Below are 17,984 nucleotides of genomic sequence, written 5' to 3'. Positions count from 1 at the left end.
TCAAATCAGACAGGATTTGCTGTGTGTGTGTGTGTGTGTGTGTGTGTGTGTGTGTGTGTGTGTGTGTGTGTGTGTGTGTGTGGCAATAATTTTTGCATGTGCAAACAGATGTAAGAGCTTTTTCGCAGCATCAAAGATGTTACAGATTTATCTTTATCTTCTTTACTGTAAACCATTGTTGAACAAACTGTTCCACTTCATTGACATGTTCACTGAGGCAGACTTGAAAATGGAGGAAGTTCCCACTGAGATTTGGCAGATAGCCCAGCATCAGATTGAAGAATAATCTGATTGATAATCTGTTTTATTGCTATGCTCACAAAAATAAGCTAGGGGGTTTAGATGGAAGAACAATTTGCCCTTTGAAATGATAACAGTGAAAATGATGGGGGGAAGGGAACTGTGGGTGGGGTGGGGAAGGGGAAGGGGAAGTTAGAGCGAAACATAAGAGACTGATAGCATTAGAGCTAGACATGAAGTGGAGCAACTGTGTTTGTGAAAGCTCTGCGTCCGTCCAGTTGGTCTACCAAGGAGAAGAAAGCACAGATGGGACGCATTAGCAAGCATCTGCAAAACAAAAGTTTGAATGTCTGAAGCAAGGACCTCGAAGCCAGGAAGCCTCATCTCCTTGTGCCTCCTGGAGCACGATGGGTATACAGCGTGCTCAGAGAGCATCTCTGGCGCTCACGCTCAACTATGTGGCGTTGGCCATGGCGATCTCCGCCGTCACCACCAGCTACTGGTGTGAGGGGACCAGAAAGGTGGTCAAGCCTTTCTGCATTGGGCAGGTGAAAGTCAAGCAGACGTACTGCATCCGCTTTAACAGCTCCGACATCAACGACACGCGGCTGGTACAGTACATCTATGAGACCGGAGAGGAGAAGTTCCTCATGAGGAAGTTTCACGCAGGCATCTGGTTCTCCTGTGAACAAACCATGGACTTACAAGGTAAGACAGCATTACTGCCTCTTTCTCATGGCTAGACTGCCTACAAAAACCACTGGTGTTTTCATTAAAAGTGCAGTGCAGAAGCTCATTCTCCAGATGTGACTCTGGAGAAATGGATGTGGTAACACTTTACAATAAGGTTGTATTTGTAAACATTAGTTCATGCATTAGTTAAAATTCTGCATACAGCATTAATCTTTGTTGATGTTAAATTGTGCATTTACTATGCATTTCTTAGTAAACAGCATTAGTTAATCGAATCATCTCTTAACATTAATAGCTTACATTTTTAACATTTGTTAATGCAATAGTTAACAATGGAGTGGAGTAACAATGAATAACACCCCTTCGCAATGTGAATTGATCTTGGTTTATGTTAATTTATATACAGTAGGCTATTTACATGTCTGGAAACACATCACAATAAGGTTTAATAAAAAAAGAAAAAAACAATGAATATTGCTTTTACAGGACTGTTATTATTCCTGGGTAATGTTAAATTCTACACAATACTAATACCACCATTTCTAAGTATAAATTAAAGCACTGTTCCCCACCCTGGTCCTGGAGGCCCTCCAACACTGCACATTTCTGATGTCTTATCCGACACAACCATCTGAAGTCTTGCGGTCTTTACTAATGAACTAAATGAAGGAAGAAAGCAGTAAGAACTAGCATGGCAAGCTACACAGCATCTCATTCTCTGTTCCTTTCAATAGGTTTACTTGATACTGCATTATGAGCTATGTGCCAGGAGAGGTGCAAAAACAGCAATTCTGAAGAGCGTAGTTCCATCAATGCAAATTCAAGATGGGTGTAGTCTCCTATATACTTTTTCAACATCAGAAAATACTAAACAGGGCAAATTAGCATGAGAGCGAAATTCGAACAAAGCGCAAATGGAAGTGGAAAGTACTGCGTGTGATCTATGGAAGACGCGCAAATGAAAGAACACCAACGCAGCCGGATCATTTTCATAATGACCAACAAGAGCAGCGCAAATTAGCCTCTGTTTTAAGACATGCTTTTTGGGGGGGGGGGGCGTTAAATAATTCCGCAAATACCAGTAAACTGACAAGCGCAAACCTTAGTAAATCACCTTCCATGATTCATTTAAATGATGTTTGAAGTTCGGGAGAAGCATGTTCAGATAATTAACCTAAATTAACTCAAGAGGAGCGCACTCAGTTAATCAACCAATTACCAAAATAAGAGGTATATATACAGCAGACTTACCTCCGTCCGTCAACAGTTTAACAGCATCCCTCCACCACCCCATCTCCTCACTTCTAGTCCTAACTACTCTTTCAACAACCGGGGGGAGTACTCTGGGTTCGGCCAAAAAATCCGAGCTCGGAGCCCTAACTTATGCATAACCTTTACTCCACTTAATTACATGTAAGTGTGAACTCATGAAATACTCTCCTCCCATAAATTTTGAGTCTGAAAGGGAAACTCCTACAAATGCATATGCAGTAAGGTGTCCATGCCTTTTCACCTTTTTCACTGCGTGTCTTTAGTAAATCCTGAAAGTAGTTTTTTAATAAGTAAAGATTTAGATTTAGTTTGTAAATCTGGCCCTTTAGTTTGTGTATCGGCTGTAAAAGCCAGACTCCCTTTGAGAAGGAGACACTTTTTCTACGGCTCCTCTCTCCAAAGGGGAAGAACTTAGAACTTCCTGCCCCAAAATGAGAGCCTCCCAACCAGCAGCTATAGGGAGCAGTCCGTTGAAAAAAAGCGGACCACGATGGAATTGGATGATGTGCCCCAGTTTTATGATTCAAAGAATCATCCCATTTGGCAAAAGTCTCCACCTTGCTAGATGGGGAGAGAAGCATCAGTCTCTCTGCAAAGCATAAACTCCAAAAGTCTTGTAGCATGGAGAAAACAGGAGTACATTGTCATGTGGGGCATCACACGGTCTGCTTTCGTCAAAGACGCAGGTTGTGATGGAGCTAACCATAGGTGACATGATCACCTGAAAATGTGTCATAGTGAGAGAGCCTGAAGCGTCTCCAACCACTACATGAGAAATGAAGAGTATAAAATTGGTTTAACTTGATTGCCGACCTTAGTTTAATGCACCTACGTGAGTGCTGTGCCTTTGGACTAGGCCAGTTTCTGGGAGTGGGGCGGACCGCATTGCCTAACCACGACATAGTAGTCTTGTGAGTGAGCCATCTTTAAAAAATACATAACTGCTATCGAACTGCTATCATCTGTAATGCCACACAGCTGAGCTGACAAGCAAAATCAGCCATGAGCGACCAATCAAACAAACCAAATGTTTAGTAGCACAAACACCAAATCAATCGCACACTACCATAGAGTATTTAAACGGGCTTCAAACAATCATCACTTCTAATAGCATCAAGTGAACCTGTGAAAAGGAACATTAGTTTACGAATAATGAACAAGCATGAATTAACAATGAATAGCATTTATTATTTATAACACTAACCTATAATAAATTCTGTAAAACTTGTTCCTTCTTAAAGAATGTGAATCCATTTGTTTGATGCACATTTGGAGACAAAAGCCAATGTTTACCAGAATTGTCTCTTTATAGGATTTACCTGTAGGAGCTTTTTAGAGATTGCACCAGATCATGAAAGAGGTGGGTAAGTAACAAGTGTTACATGTTAATTATATGAACAATAAACACAAATTACCTCAAACAAATTCCGTTACATCTACTAGTTCATTCAATTCAAAACCTAACACCACCCAAACACTTCTCTAGACAAGGTCATCAGATTTTCTTTTACTTACAATATGTGCAAGTGTGCATGTAAGCTTTGATACTCGTGAGAGGTCAAAGATTACTTGGAATGAGTTACAGTGTTCAGTAACTGAGGATAAAGTAGCCTAAGGGTTTATCTGAGTAATAGACGGACATAGCTACATTTTAAAGTCATTAATCCCCTTTTCATACTTATTTTTTTTTTTACTGAGAACAAAGCACAACTTTATATATATATATATATATATATATATATGAGTATGAGCATATATATAGTACATTAAGAACATAAAGGAGCATGTTCATAATGTTTGTATGGAATAATGTATAAATGTAAATGCTAATTTAAAAGCAAAAGGACAACAATGTCTCTCTTATCCTCTCTCTCTCTCTCTCTCTCTCTCTCTCTCTCTCTCTCTCTCTCTCTCTCTCTCTCTCAGAAGTGCTCTGGCTGTGTATTGTGGCTGAGTGTCTGTACATTGGTCTGCTGTTCACCGGTGGAGCTATGATGGTCATAGAGATGTGTCCATGCTTTAACATGATGAACAGACTCAAGCTCAATGCCTTTGCAGCTCTGTGCACCGCTCTCTCAGGTAAAAATAAATAAAACACATAAGAACAGTTGGGGCGGTACATACAGTATTTAAGGGCTTATCTTTTTTTAAAAAATAAATAGTTAATTGCATTTAGTTTAAGATAGCCTACTGTTAGTTTTAAATGTATATACACTCACCTAAAGGATTATTAGGAACACCATACTAATACTGTGTTTGACCCCCTTTCGCCTTCAGAACTGCCTTAATTCTACGTGGCATTGATTCAACAAGGTGCTGAAAGCATTCTTTAGAAATGTTGGCCCATATTGATAGGATAGCATCTTGCAGTTGATGGAGATTTGTGGGATGCACATCCAGGGCACGAAGCTCCCGTTCCACCACATCCCAAATACCCCTTTTCCACCAACAAGAACCGGGTGCTGGTTCAGAGCCAGAGCCAAAGCTGGGTCAGAGTTGGTTCGACTGACGAGCTTACTAAGAACCGGTTTGCCTTTCCACCGGCTAGAGAGCCACAACAGAGCCAGATCTTACGTCACTGTATACGTCTCATGTTGCCCAGCAACCGCTAGTGCGGTAGCGCCAAACACAAACACGCCAGGCTTGTTCGAGATGCATCGGCTTCTCGCAGATCGATCGCCGCATGACATCAAAGCACTGCGATAGCGATCTAAAAGCACTCAAACACTCCCGCAGCTCCGATCGGTCCTCGCCGCTCCAATGCATCTCAAACAAGCCATCAACAATAACGGACGTTACAATACTATGGATGCTCATGGGTTTGCAAAAATACATCGGAATCCAACGCGTTCGTGCAGCTCGCCGTAACTTACATAGACGGATATTATAATCGAGCCGCTATTAGCTCGACTAGCTGCTATTTAAAAATGGCGGTCACAAGTTTCTATTCGTCTTGTTGGTCACGATAACCCCGCCCCCAGCCCCTGACGCAAGTGGTTCTTTCTTGGCTCCGTTCTAGACCCTGCAATGATTTGGTGCTAGTTAAGAACCAGTTTTACTGGTTCGGAGCTGGTGCTTTGGCGGTGGAAAAACAAAGAACCGATTTGAAACTAGGCTCTGGCTCCGAACCAGCACCAGCTCTGCCTTGGTGGAAAAGGGGTAAAAGATGCTCTATTGGGTTGAGATCTGGTGACTGTGGGGGCCATTTTAGTACAGTGAACTCATTGTCATGTTCAAGAAACCAATTTGAAATGATTCGAGCTTTGTGACATGGTGCATTATCCTGCTGGAAGTAGCCATCAGAGGATGGGTACATGGTGGTCATAAAGGGATGGACATGGTCAGAAACAATGCTCAGGTAGGCCGTGTCATTTAAACGATGCCCAATTGGCACTATGGGGCCTAAAGTGTGCCAAGAAAACATCCCCCACACCATTACACCACCACCACCAGCCTGCACAGTGGTAACAAGGCATGATGGATCCATGTTCTCATTCTGTTACGCCAAATTCTGACTCTACCATCTGAATGTCTCAACAGAAATCGAGACTCATCAGACCAGGCAAAATTTTTCCAGTCTTGAACTGTCCAATTTTGGTGAGCTTGTGCAAATTGTAGCCTCTTTTTCCTATTTGTAGTGGAGATGAGTGGTACCCGGTGGGGTCTTCTGCTGTTGTAGCCCATCCGCCTCAAGGTTGAGCATGTTGTGGCTTCACAAATGCTTTGCTGCATACCTCGGTTGTAACGAGTGGTTATTTAGGTCAAAGTTGCTCTTCTATCAGCTTGAATCAATCGGTCCATTCTCCTCTGACCTCTAGCATCAACAAGGCATTTTCGCCCACAGGACTGCCGCATACTGGATGTTTTTCCCTTTTCACACCATTCTTTGTAAACCCTAGAAATGGTTGTGCGTGAAAATCCCAGTAACTGAGCAGACTATGAAATACTCAGACCGGCCCGTCTGGCACCAACAACCATGCTACGCTCAAAATTGCTTAAATCACCTTTCTTTCCCATTCTGACATTCAGTTTGGAGTTCAGGAGATTGTCTTGACCAGGACCACACCCCTAAATGCATTGAAGCAACTGCCATGTGATTGGTTGATTAGATAATTGCATTAATGAGAAATTGAACAGGTGTTCCTAATAATCCTTTAGGTGAGTGTATCTGCTATAGGGCTGGTATGACGGCAATATATATCGTGACCACGGTATAACGTCTATTATTAGAGATTTTACTATAGCGTTTATTTCTCTGTATGTAAATATATCTGCGTAGCACAGTACTACTTAAAGTTACATACACATAAGAGTGATGAGTGGGACGTGCTTGATGATGAGTGCAATAAACTGTAAAAAAGATTGCGTTTGGTGCTCGCGCTGACTGACATTCACCAGAAGTGCGCTAAGACAGAAGTTCATTTGCAAAGACCAGACTGTTAGGATTTGCTCTGTTTGTTGATGTAGTTCAGACTGTTGTGCATCAGAATTAGCCAAATTGCTGAATACTGAATAAGCACTGGTCTGTAAATGTTGGCAGTAATGTTAATATTTTCATGGATATGACATCATAGTGTCACTTTTTTACTCACCTGCGACTGTGGCTCATGGGTTTCCAAAGTTACTAGTGACTCAGCATTTTCACTGGCCACCATTTTGACAATGATACCATGGGGAATAACTGCCATATAGATATTTTTAATATTATCTCATAATTTTGTAGCAGGAATATTAGGCTGCTGTCACTTTAAGAGCCGATGCACCGATCCATTATACCGTTACACATGCGTTTTCTTTTTCAACTATTTACGTTCACTTAAAACAAATGACTGTGTTTATGATTACTCACCAAGACCGGCATTTTGTCATTATGTTTTGTGTATTTGGCTGTTTAAGCGCAATATGCAGCGAAAAATAACTACATTTAGTACTAAGAGGTGGCTTTATGTGCCGCACTTTGAGGGTGAGCACAAAATCTGCGGGAATTAGTCAAATGATGCGCAATACACGCTGTAGCAACTCATGTAATAAGTATTACATTATTATTGTAACAAAACTCATAATGTATACGTTATGAGAAATTTATTACATTATAAACTCACCAAAAACATTTTTACAATTGTAATAGCTTTTAAAACATAAAAAAATTATATTCCATTACAGTACACTACTGTCACATTTTGGTTTTGTCATTGTCATGTTTCTGTGTTTTGTCATGTGATTCCCTGTAGACTGTTTGTAAGTTCATGTTCATGTCTTCATTTTGAGTTTTTAATGCCACGCCATGTTTTTGTTTCATGTTTGATCTTGTTTGTAATAAACTGCACTTGGGTTCAGAATACTTGACCGTCAACAATGAACCCAGCAGTTGGCCTCCTAAATTATAAATCTACGCCACTATGTTGAGGACTTCTGTGAACTTTGCGATTTGGTAGATTTTAATGACGTGGCTCTAAAGGACATTTTTAATTTTGGGTTGAACGAACCAGTGTGGTCTCGATTGCCAGGGGGAAAAATTCATTTTTCCCTGGCCCAATACATTGACTATGCCTTGTTGGTGAGTGGCTCAACTTTTACAGTGTTTTTTGCGGACGAGGAGCCCCGCAAAACCACAGTACCCTCCAAGCCTGAGCCTCTTCAGGTCATGCCTGCCAAGCCTGAGCCTCTTCAGGTCATGCCTGCCAAGTCTGAGTCTCTTCAGGTCATGCCTGCCAAGTCTGAGTCTCTTCAGGTCATGCCTGCCAAGCCTGAGTCTCTTCAGGTCATGCCTGCCAAGCCTGAGTCTCTTCAGGTCATGCCTGCCAAGCCTGAGTCTCTTCAGGTCATGCCTGCCAAGCCTGAGTCTCTTCAAGTCATGCCTGCCAAGCCTGAGTCTCTTCAGGTCATGCCTGCCAAGCCTGAGTCTCTTCAGGTCATGCCTGCCAAGTCTGAGTCTCTTCAGGTCATGCCTGCCAAGTCTGAGTCTCTTCAGGTCATGCCTGCCTAGCCTGAGTCTCTTCAGGTCATGCCTACCAAGTCTGAGTCTCTTCAGGTCATGCCTGCCAAGTCTGAGTCTCTTCAGGTCATGCCTGCCAAGCCTGAGTCTCTTCAGGTCATGCCTGCCAAGCCTGAGTCTCTTCAGGTCATGCCTGCCAAGTCTGAGTCTCTTCAGGTCATGCCTGCCAAGTCTGAGTCTCTTCAGGTCATGCCTGCCAAGTCTGAGCCTCTTCACGTCATGCCTGCCAATTCTGAGCCTCTTCAGGTCATGCCTGCCAAGCCTGAGTCTCTTCAGGTCATGCCTGCCAAGCCTGAGCCTCTTCAGGTCATGCCTGCCAAGTCTGAGCCTCTTCAGGTCATGCCTGCCAAGTCTGAGCCTCTTCAGGTCATGCCTGCCAAGTCTGAGCCTCTTCAGGTCATGCCTGCCAAGTCTGAGCCTCTTCAGGTCATGCCTGCCAAGTCTGAGCCTCTTCAGGTCATGCCTTCCAAGTCTGAGTCTCATCAGGTCATGCCTGCCAAGTCTGAGCCTCTTCAGGTCATGCCTGCCTAGCCTGAGTCTCTTCAGGTCATGCCTTCCAAGTCTGAGTCTCTTCAGGTCATGCCTGCCAAGCCTGAGTCTCTTCAGGTCATGCCTGCCAAGTCTGAGCCTCTTCAGGTCATGCCTGCCAAGTCTGAGCCTCTTCAGGTCATGCCTGCCAAGTCTGAGTCTCTTCAGGTCATGCCTGCCAAGTCTGAGCCTCTTAAGGTCATGCCTGCCAAGTCTGAGCCTCTTCAGGCCATGCCTGCCAAGTCTGAGTCTCTTCAGGTCATGCCTGCCAAGCCTGAGTCTCTTCAGGTCATGCCTGCCAAGTCTGAGCCTCTTCAGGCCATGCCTGCCAAGTCTGAGTCTCTTCAGGTCATGCCTGCCAAGTCTGAGCCTCTTCAGGTCATGCCTGCCAAGTCTGAGTCTCTTCAGGTCATGCCTGCCAAGCCTGAGCCTCTTCAGGTCATGCCTGCCAAGCCTGAGTCTCATCAGGTCATGCCTGCCAAGCCTGAGTCTCTTTAGGTCATGCCTGCCAAGCCTGAGTCTCTTCAGGTCATGCCTGCCAAGTCTGAGCCTCTTCAGGTCATGCCTTCCAAGTCTGAGTCTCTTCAGGTCATGCCTGCCAAGCCTGAGTCTCTTCAGGTCATGCCTGCCAAGCCTGAGTCTCTTCAGGTCATGCCTGCCAAGTCTGAGCCTCTTCAGGTCATGCCTTCCAAGTCTGAGTCTCTTCAGGTCATGCCTGCCAAGCCTGAGTCTCATCAGGTCATGCCTTAGCCTGGCAAGCCAGATCTACATCAAGATGTTTTTTGAATAAATGCAGTTCTTTTTAACCTTTTATTCATCAAATATATTAGGCAGCAGAACTGTTTCCAACACTCATAATAAATCAGAATGTTAGAATGATTTCTAAAGGATCAGGTGACAGACTGGATGTCACATGTGATACTGAAGACGGGAGTAATGATGCTGAAAATTCAGCTTTGCATCACAGGAATAAATTATTTTTTAAAGTATATTCAAATAGAAAACTATTATTTTAAGTTGTAATAATATTTCACAATATTAGTGGGGGTTTTTTTCTGTATTTTTGACCAAATAAACGCAGCCTTGATAAGCATTAGAGACTTCTTTCAAAAATATAAAAAAAGTAATGTTTCCAAACTTTTGACCTGTACTGTATACCGTATGTATACAAGAAGTAGCAGTTGTAGTAGTAGTAGTAGTAGTAGTAGTAGTAATAATCATAATAGTACTAGTCTGGTGGATTTTGTTGGCAGGTTAAGATTGGATTTAGATTTTTTTAAATGTACTGTAAAGGAATACCACTGCTTTTTGTTTATTTATTTATTTTTTAAATCTGTTGCAGGTAGTTTAAGACTGTATTTAGATTTTTTTTAAATGTACTGTAAGGGAATACTAATATGTTTTTATGTATTAAAAGCTATTACAATTATGAAAATATGACATGTTTTCGCTAAGTTGATAATGTAATACATTTCTCATAACGTAAAATGTTTTATTACATTATGAGCTCAAGATTTTTTAGCGTTTTGAGAACATTATTACATTATGAACATTTTATTACAATAAAACTGTAATACTTATTACATTATGTGCAGTTTTTACATTATGTGCTGTTACATAATGAGTTGCTACACACACAATCCCATGCCGAAATTCAAGCCCTGCAACAGAAACAATTCTCATCTGGAGCAAATGAAGCATTTATATAGCTCAGATTCCAGATGTTCTAATAGGTGTCTATCAGCCAAATATTGTCCTATCATAACATAACATACATCAATGGAAAGCTTATTTATTCAGCTTTCATGTGATGTATAAATCTCAATTTCAAAATTGTAACCCATGTGACTGGTTTTGTGGTCCAGTGTCACACATATTTTTTAATTATAAGGGAATGGGGTTGAAAAACTAATTGGAATAAAATAACAGAGAGCAAAAATAAATCAGGCCAGTTGGTTTAACGATCTTCTTTGATAGTTTGACCTGTGTCTGTGTGGCAGAAGACATCCAGAATATTCAAATCTTAAAGGTCTTATCTATTTTACAAGAAAAAAAATCTGTAGAAAAATGGAAAAAGCAGTGGAAATGTTCTGCAAAGATTTTCTATTTACGGATATCTCCAATGACCTAAAACACAGCACAAGGCGATGCATAATTCAAAATACGGGGAAACGTCTGTGAAAAATCAACATAGAAAAGTATTAACACAGTACGTCGGGCCCTATTTTAACAGACTTTTCTGTCTTGCTTTCACATTTTTGGCACAGACAGAGGAACACTAGTCCCTGTTGAATGCTCATTGCCAGAAAAGTAGAAAATCCTGCAAGCTCAACTCCTGCCAGTCATCCCCAGCTGTGAAACAGAGATGAGATTATACCGCACAAATCCAACCGCTTCATGTGTTCCCGACACTTTACAGAGAGCGATGATGGGTCAGCGATGCCCCAGAGACCAACTGAGCAATGCTGTTCATCACAGGGGTGAAAAAGCGCCTCCCTGGGTCTATATTCTACATTATTTCTCTTTTTCTCCCTTGCTGTGTGTGAAAACAAAAATGTGGGCATACATAAAAAAAAAAAAAAAAGATTTTTTGTGGCCATTTTTTGATGTTATATATATATATATATTGCTGTATGTATATATATATATGCTAAATATATTGCTGTATATATATATATATATACATATATGGCTATATATATATATATATATATATATATATATATATATATATATTGCTTTGCATTGTTGTAACAAAATTTAATGAGGTTTGCGCTCAAAACAACAACAGAAAATGCATATAAAGAAAAGAAATCTTAATTTAAGCATTAATAATCTCTGAAAAGTTTTTGAAGTATTTCAGTATTTTACTGAAAACAAAAATAGTGATTAAGAAAAAGTTGTCTCGCAGTGAATGTGTATTTGTGGCAGTGGTGGGAGGTTGTTTTGGATGGGAAGCTTCCTCTCTGGTCTGTCCCAACAGCGTGGGGATTTGGTAGTTTGTGCTGTAATCGGATTGGTGTGGGGGGTTAGGGGTTTTGGTACGTGACATGACCAGCCGAGACCATCCTCCCTCCCCCTATTTTTTTTTTTCACTATAATCCTGGTTGTAGGAATGCTCACCAACACACTTGATGCACATCAGCACCTGCCATTAGAAGAAACGACACTGAAAAAACACAATAGCAGCTTCATCACTTGATGCTTGTGCATTGATTGCAGCAGTGTTGTCGGCTTCTGGAATATTTGCATTTGGGTTTTTTAGTTATAAATAAATGTTTTATTTAATGTTTACTTGGTTTCAATTCATATTCAATAGCCTAATATAACATTTCTGTCACAATAAAAAATTAATCAAGTGTTTCTACCGTATTTTCAAACCAGACCTCTGTAATCACTGCAGGTGTAAATTAATGAATGTTGCAGGCACTCTAACTTAACTTTGCTGAACGGTAATTTAACCAGCTCACTCGCAGATTTAATTCAGATGTGACTAACTGTGGTCTTAGAAACCAATGCGTTAACATTCTCATTGATCTCAATAGGACTGATTTGTGGTGTTCAGGGCAAAGCTAAGGCAAAATCCTCACTGTTTAAAAAAAAATTTAAATGTAAATTCATATTTATGTTACGCTTAATGTTGACACTTTAAGGTTAAATAAATGTTACTTACACTATTAAAAAAAATTAATAACAACAACCAGTAAAATTATATTTTGTATTTTTACAGTAGGCCTAACACACAATTGATGTTGTATTTAATGAAACGAAGAATAAAGATAGTGCTTATTACCATAATTATTCCATAATGGATACTTTATTTGTTACCTAATGTTCACCTGTTCTTTTTAATAGTTAACTTATTTTCGGATCATCAGTCATCAAGACTCGGGAAACACTGCAGGTCACAGACATGAGATATAGCCTACTTTTAATTTCACCATACAAAACTGATTGCTCACTTAAAAAAAAGCCCTTGCAGGTCGTTTTTGACGTGACAAAGCGGTGATATCTGAGTGGGCGAGAGATGTTTACTTACTTTTTATTTGGTCTTTCCTTTCCATTTACATATTTCTTCAGACAGATTCTCACGAGCACTAAATTGAGAGGCGCGATTTTTACCCGCACAAACAGTGCAATAGCCAATCATAGTGCGATGGAGACTTTGCCTCCTCTCACGTGACTTTTCCAAATTTAAACCGTCATGTTTTTTTTTTTTGTGGGGGAGTTGTCAAAACTCAATGGGACTTAATGGGACCAGGGGAGGCAAGATAGACTCTTCTCGCCGTAACTTTCACCGCTGGTGTTGCTGTTGGACAGTGCACACTTTTTTTAATGTCATATTTCTTAATATCTGCGCTGTTTTAGTTTTCTACTCATCCAGTTCTTTGAGGAGAAACTGCCTATCTTGCCTCCTCGGAGGAAACAACCCTATCACAGCTGGTCAAGTACTTGCTACTACGCCTATTAATATACAATAATTAATCATTTCTACTTATTAAGTTGGTTTTGCAACTGGACAGTTTATTCTTTGAATAGACATTATACTTAAACTCATACTGACATCTTGTGGACAAAGCCAAAAATGACAATATATGCGCTGTAATTTTTCTGTGTCCCAGGCCTTTTCGGGATGGTTGCACATATGATGTTCACCACAGCTTTCCAGCTGGCTGTTCAGCTGGGTCCAGAAGACTGGAGACCTAAGACATGGGACTACAGCTGGTCCTATCTGTGAGTCTCATGTATGACATGTATATAAATACAATCAAACCAAAATTTATTCAGACATAAAACATTTAACATTATACATTTAACAGACATATAACATTTCCCACATTATGACAGTTTATATTTCACTGGTTTTTGCCATCCTTCTGTTAGACTGTCTCACAAATGAATTCGGTTAAATTTAAATACACAATTAGATAATACCAATTTAGGTCAACCAATTACCAAGCAGTGCTTCATTTTGTTCAGGCTGTGGTGTAAAAAGGTCACATTAGCAATAAAACAAAAACAAAAAACACTTAAGCAAAACATGGTCAGGTCAAAGAGTCTGAATAATTTTTGGTCACATATTTTTTTTATAAATTTCACTGGTAGTTCACTGTATGAAGAATGTTTGGGTATATGTCACAGTTTACTTTATTTTGCTATCCTCACATACATAAATGTGACCCTGGACCACAAAACCAGTAACATGGGTAATTTTTTTAAATTGATATTTATACATCACGAAAAGCTGAATAAATAATCTTTCCATTGATGTATGGTTTGGTAGGATAGGACAATATTTGACCGATACTATTTAAAATCTAGAATATGAGGGTGCAAAAAAATATCGAAACACTGAGAAAATCGCCTTTAAAGTTGTCCATTAATGTTTGCGATTTTGTTGCATTCACTCACAAAAATAAATGTTTTATATATTTACGGTAGGAAATTTACAAAATATCTTCATGGAACATGATCTTTACTTAATATCCTAATGATTTTTTGACGCATACAATGTATTGTTGGCTATTGCCACAAACCCGTGCGACTTATGACTGGTTTTGTGATCCAGGTTCAAAAATTAACTATAGTGTCCTGCACCCACTAGTAAAAAAAAAAAAAACAATTATATCTGGTGTCTGATTAAATTTTGATTTGCCTGTATATAACTGTATTTATTGGTATGCATCAACTACAGTACATATACAGTATGTGTCAGTTATATTTTACTATTTTTTTTCAGTAGTAAAATAAAATGAAAAAAAAATTGAATATTAAATATGATCTTCTCTCCACTTTTTCTCAGTCTGGCATGGGGCTCGTTCGGCACCTGCATGGGCTCAGCGGTCACGGCATTAAACCGTTACACCAAAACCATCATTGAGTTTAAGTTCAAGCGGAGGACGATTGAGAAGAAACTGCGCATCAAGCAGATTCTGGAGCTGGACGTGCCAGAAGACTTATGGTACACCACTTCATTACAAGAGGAAGCAGACCAACACGCGGCTCTGTATGTGAACGGCACCGAACCGTCCTGCATCAACTCCACAATACTGGACGATTGGGGCAGAGCATACTGCTGAAAACTCATGAAGGACACTGCCCGTCTTCAGCACAGACATTTTTGTGCATTTATATCATAGGGCTTCTGTCAACAGAGCAGGATATGGACTAAAGTTATGTTGCAGTGCCACATCTGTTCTGACAAGACTCGCTGTGCTACCGTGAACTAGTTTGTTCATATGCTGATAACTGAGGTTTAAAGTAATGTTCTGAGTTAAAAAAAAAAAAGCTCTATCGACAACAAATTTGACTGCTGTCAGTTATCACGGTATATAATTAATGCTGAAACAATGTTGACATTCTTGACAAAAACATAGTTTGACATCATTTTGAATTAGTACTTAATGGACAGTTCTTAATTTTATGTAATTTTGCAGTATTTATAATAATGGATTTATCCGCGCACATCATTATTATAATTCTCATGCGCTCTCTTTTTATGATAGTAACTTCAATTCATTGTTCCTCCTATATATATACGCTATATGGACAAAAGTGTTGGGACACCCGACCATTGCACCAACAGGGACTGTAATGACATTGCATTCTAAATACATTAAAGACATTAAAATATGGAGTTGGTCCCCTCTTTGATTGAAACAATTGAATTAAATGTGACCCTGGACCACAAAACCAGTCACATGGGTCAATTTTATGAAATTGAGATTTATACATCATATGATCGCTGGATGAATAAGCTTTCCATTGATGTATTGTTTGTTAGAATAGGACAATATTTGGCCGAGATACAACAATTTGAAGATCTGGAATCTGAGGGTGCGGGAAAAAATCGACTTTAAAGTTGTCAATTTATGTTTGCGATTGTGCTGCATTCACTCACATAAATAAATGTTTTATATATTTACATTTGGAAATTGACAAAATATCTTCATGGAACATGATCTTTACTTAATATCCTAATGATTTTGGCATAAAGGAAGAATCAATAATTTTGACCCATACAGTGTATTGTTGGCTATTGCCACAAATATACCCCTGCGACATGTGACTGGTTTTGTGATCCAGGGTCACAAATAATTAAGAGGTGTGTCCCAATACTTGTACATATAGGGGAGTGCAGCTATATGTATTTAAAAGGAAACTATTTTATGTATTATGGTTTTTAATCCAAAGGCAAGGTTAGTTCAAATGGAGTAAATCCAACACTATTAAAACACAAAGCAAAAATATGTTCAGTGATGATTGACAGCATGTCACATGTACTGTCATTAGACTTGTTCTCTAACCCAGAGTAGCCTATTATACCATGCATTGTTTGTTGTTATATATTTTTTTAAACATTTAAAAATTGATTAATGCATGTCTATTCATGTGAAATGTCATTATGTCTCATATGAACTTTAAACCACAGAGAGGTACGGACGCCATCTTCTGGACCGACATTTCAGTGCCTCTGGCAGAAATAAGACATGCTCCAGTGCCACATTTATTACACACTTGTGTCAATGCCAACCATCTTGTATATGCACTTGTAGGATGAGTGAAATCCCTCAATCTCTTATGGATGTAAGCGTGGGTTTCTGGATTAGTTCTGTCTTTGATGACACGGAAAACGGTTGAATTTTACTTGTATGTGTGGTGCATGTTGATGAAGCGCTGCTTATTAAATGGATAATTAATATAAAAAATGACATTTGTCATCATTAACTAACCCTCACATAGCATTTTCTCATTACTGTGATGCGTCGGATTTATGATGTGTTGGTCTGATTGTTATAGTTTTTGATACATGCATGAGTAGCCTATAATACATTTTATGTAGGTGATAGCATTGATTAAATATCACAAAATCATGTTAATTACAATGTGGTTTTGTGTATATGAAATATATTTCTCTGTGATCTGTGCAGCCGTTGACTTCTTAACAGACTAAGTTTGTGTGTTTCAGTTCTGAAAGAGCTCAGAGGAACATCATGATTTACATAAAGCTGAAATTATGAGGCACATTGTGCAGGTGTATCCTGAGAGAGAGTCATGCATGTCTAAGAAGATGCAAACAAATGCATTGCCAAAGATCTTTAATTGCAGAACCAAAACCAAAAATTAAAGAATATACTCGTGTTAAGTCTCAGATCTGGCATCATACAATTCAAATAATATGAGAAGAAATAAAGAAAAAGAAGAAAATAACAGACAATATTTCAATAACACTGTGAGTTTTTGATACTTTTCTTAGTGAATTTTGAGCCCACTGACACTTCACATGAGAAATCCACATTATCGGTCCAGTCCGAGGAGTCGATGGTCAGAGAGCTGCTCATTTTGAAGGTTTTGTCTTGTTGTTTCTCAGTAGCACTGCTCCAAACTCCCTCTGTAACAGAGCGTCCATTGACTGTCCAGCTGACATTAACCAGAGCTACAGAAATATCCTCAGCCAGACACACAAGTGTAGCTTTACTCTCCTTCAGAGCCTCAGGGGGTAAGGGATAATAGATAGGGGGCGCTGGCCCAAAAAAGGTTGAGAACCACTGGTGTAGAGTTATAGGCTTTTCAAACTATTTTAAGGCAAAGATATTTTAGGACAATTTTACAAATATAGAGGCTATGTGTGATCACTTACCTGATTTGTTATATGATTGGTGACGGTGGATGCCATACTATCTGACTTTGAAAATGTTTTTGCTTGTATTTAAATGAGTCTTTGTGTTCCTGCAAGCTTTTAGCCCTCTTGAAGGCTTGTGTGCCAAAATGTGTTGGTGAATAAAAGTAGTATTTTCTTATTAAAATAATTCATGCAAGTATAAAACGCAAGTAACAAATGCAAGTTTAATGTTTTACAAAAAAGCATCTGATGTTCTGAAATAATCAAAATCTGAAACTTAGAAACAGTGAGATCCAAAAACAGTCACAAATTTCACCAAATACTATATTTTAAAGCACTGAATATTGCTTTTTGTATGTGAATTTTGTTTAGTTTTTTCCCATTTTTCCAGTATTTTGAATTAATTGTATTGCTCCTTCATTATTGTTCATGTACAGATGAAGATCCCCTGATCATTTGCTGTTAATGCTCTTGTCTGGTTGAATGAACAGATGAAAAGAGACAGAGAAACTGCTGATTTCCATAGAGCTGATTATAACAGCAGGTGTTTCCTGTGTGTCAGAATCAACTTCCTGTCCTGAAGAAAATCTCCACAGCTCACTGCATCTGCTAGAAGACACACTTCAGCATCAA

At 39.4% G+C, this 17,984-nt stretch overlaps 1 protein-coding gene across 1 annotated transcript; it reads left to right on the top strand.

Annotated features, from left to right (window-relative positions):
* The first annotated feature begins 427 nt into the window (after positions 1-427).
* gsg1l2a (gsg1-like 2a) lies at positions 428-16,431 on the top strand. Its single transcript, XM_081376366.1, has 5 exons — positions 428-948; positions 3,518-3,565; positions 4,132-4,284; positions 13,351-13,462; positions 14,532-16,431. The coding sequence occupies exons 1-5, from the start codon at positions 648-650 to the stop codon at positions 14,806-14,808; spliced, it is 891 nt and encodes a 296-aa protein (XP_081232492.1). The 5' UTR covers positions 428-647; the 3' UTR covers positions 14,809-16,431.
* Positions 16,432-17,984: the final 1,553 nt, after the last annotated feature.

Source organism: Scardinius erythrophthalmus (assembly GCF_964197995.2).
Source record: "Scardinius erythrophthalmus genome assembly, chromosome: 1".
Taxonomy (NCBI): domain Eukaryota; kingdom Metazoa; phylum Chordata; class Actinopteri; order Cypriniformes; family Leuciscidae; genus Scardinius; species Scardinius erythrophthalmus.
This window is presented reverse-complemented; position numbering and strand designations above follow the sequence as displayed.

Excerpts from the sequence above, each read along its gene's own strand:
- gsg1l2a (XM_081376366.1), top strand. The coding sequence starts at position 648 with ATGGGTATACAGCGTGCTCAGAGAGCATCTCTGGCGCTCACGCTCAAC. Across the intron at positions 3,566-4,131 it reads TGCACCAGATCATGAAAGAG|AAGTGCTCTGGCTGTGTATT; the intron begins GTGGGTAAGTAA and ends TCTCTCTCTCAG. Across the intron at positions 4,285-13,350 it reads TCTGTGCACCGCTCTCTCAG|GCCTTTTCGGGATGGTTGCA; the intron begins GTAAAAATAAAT and ends TCTGTGTCCCAG.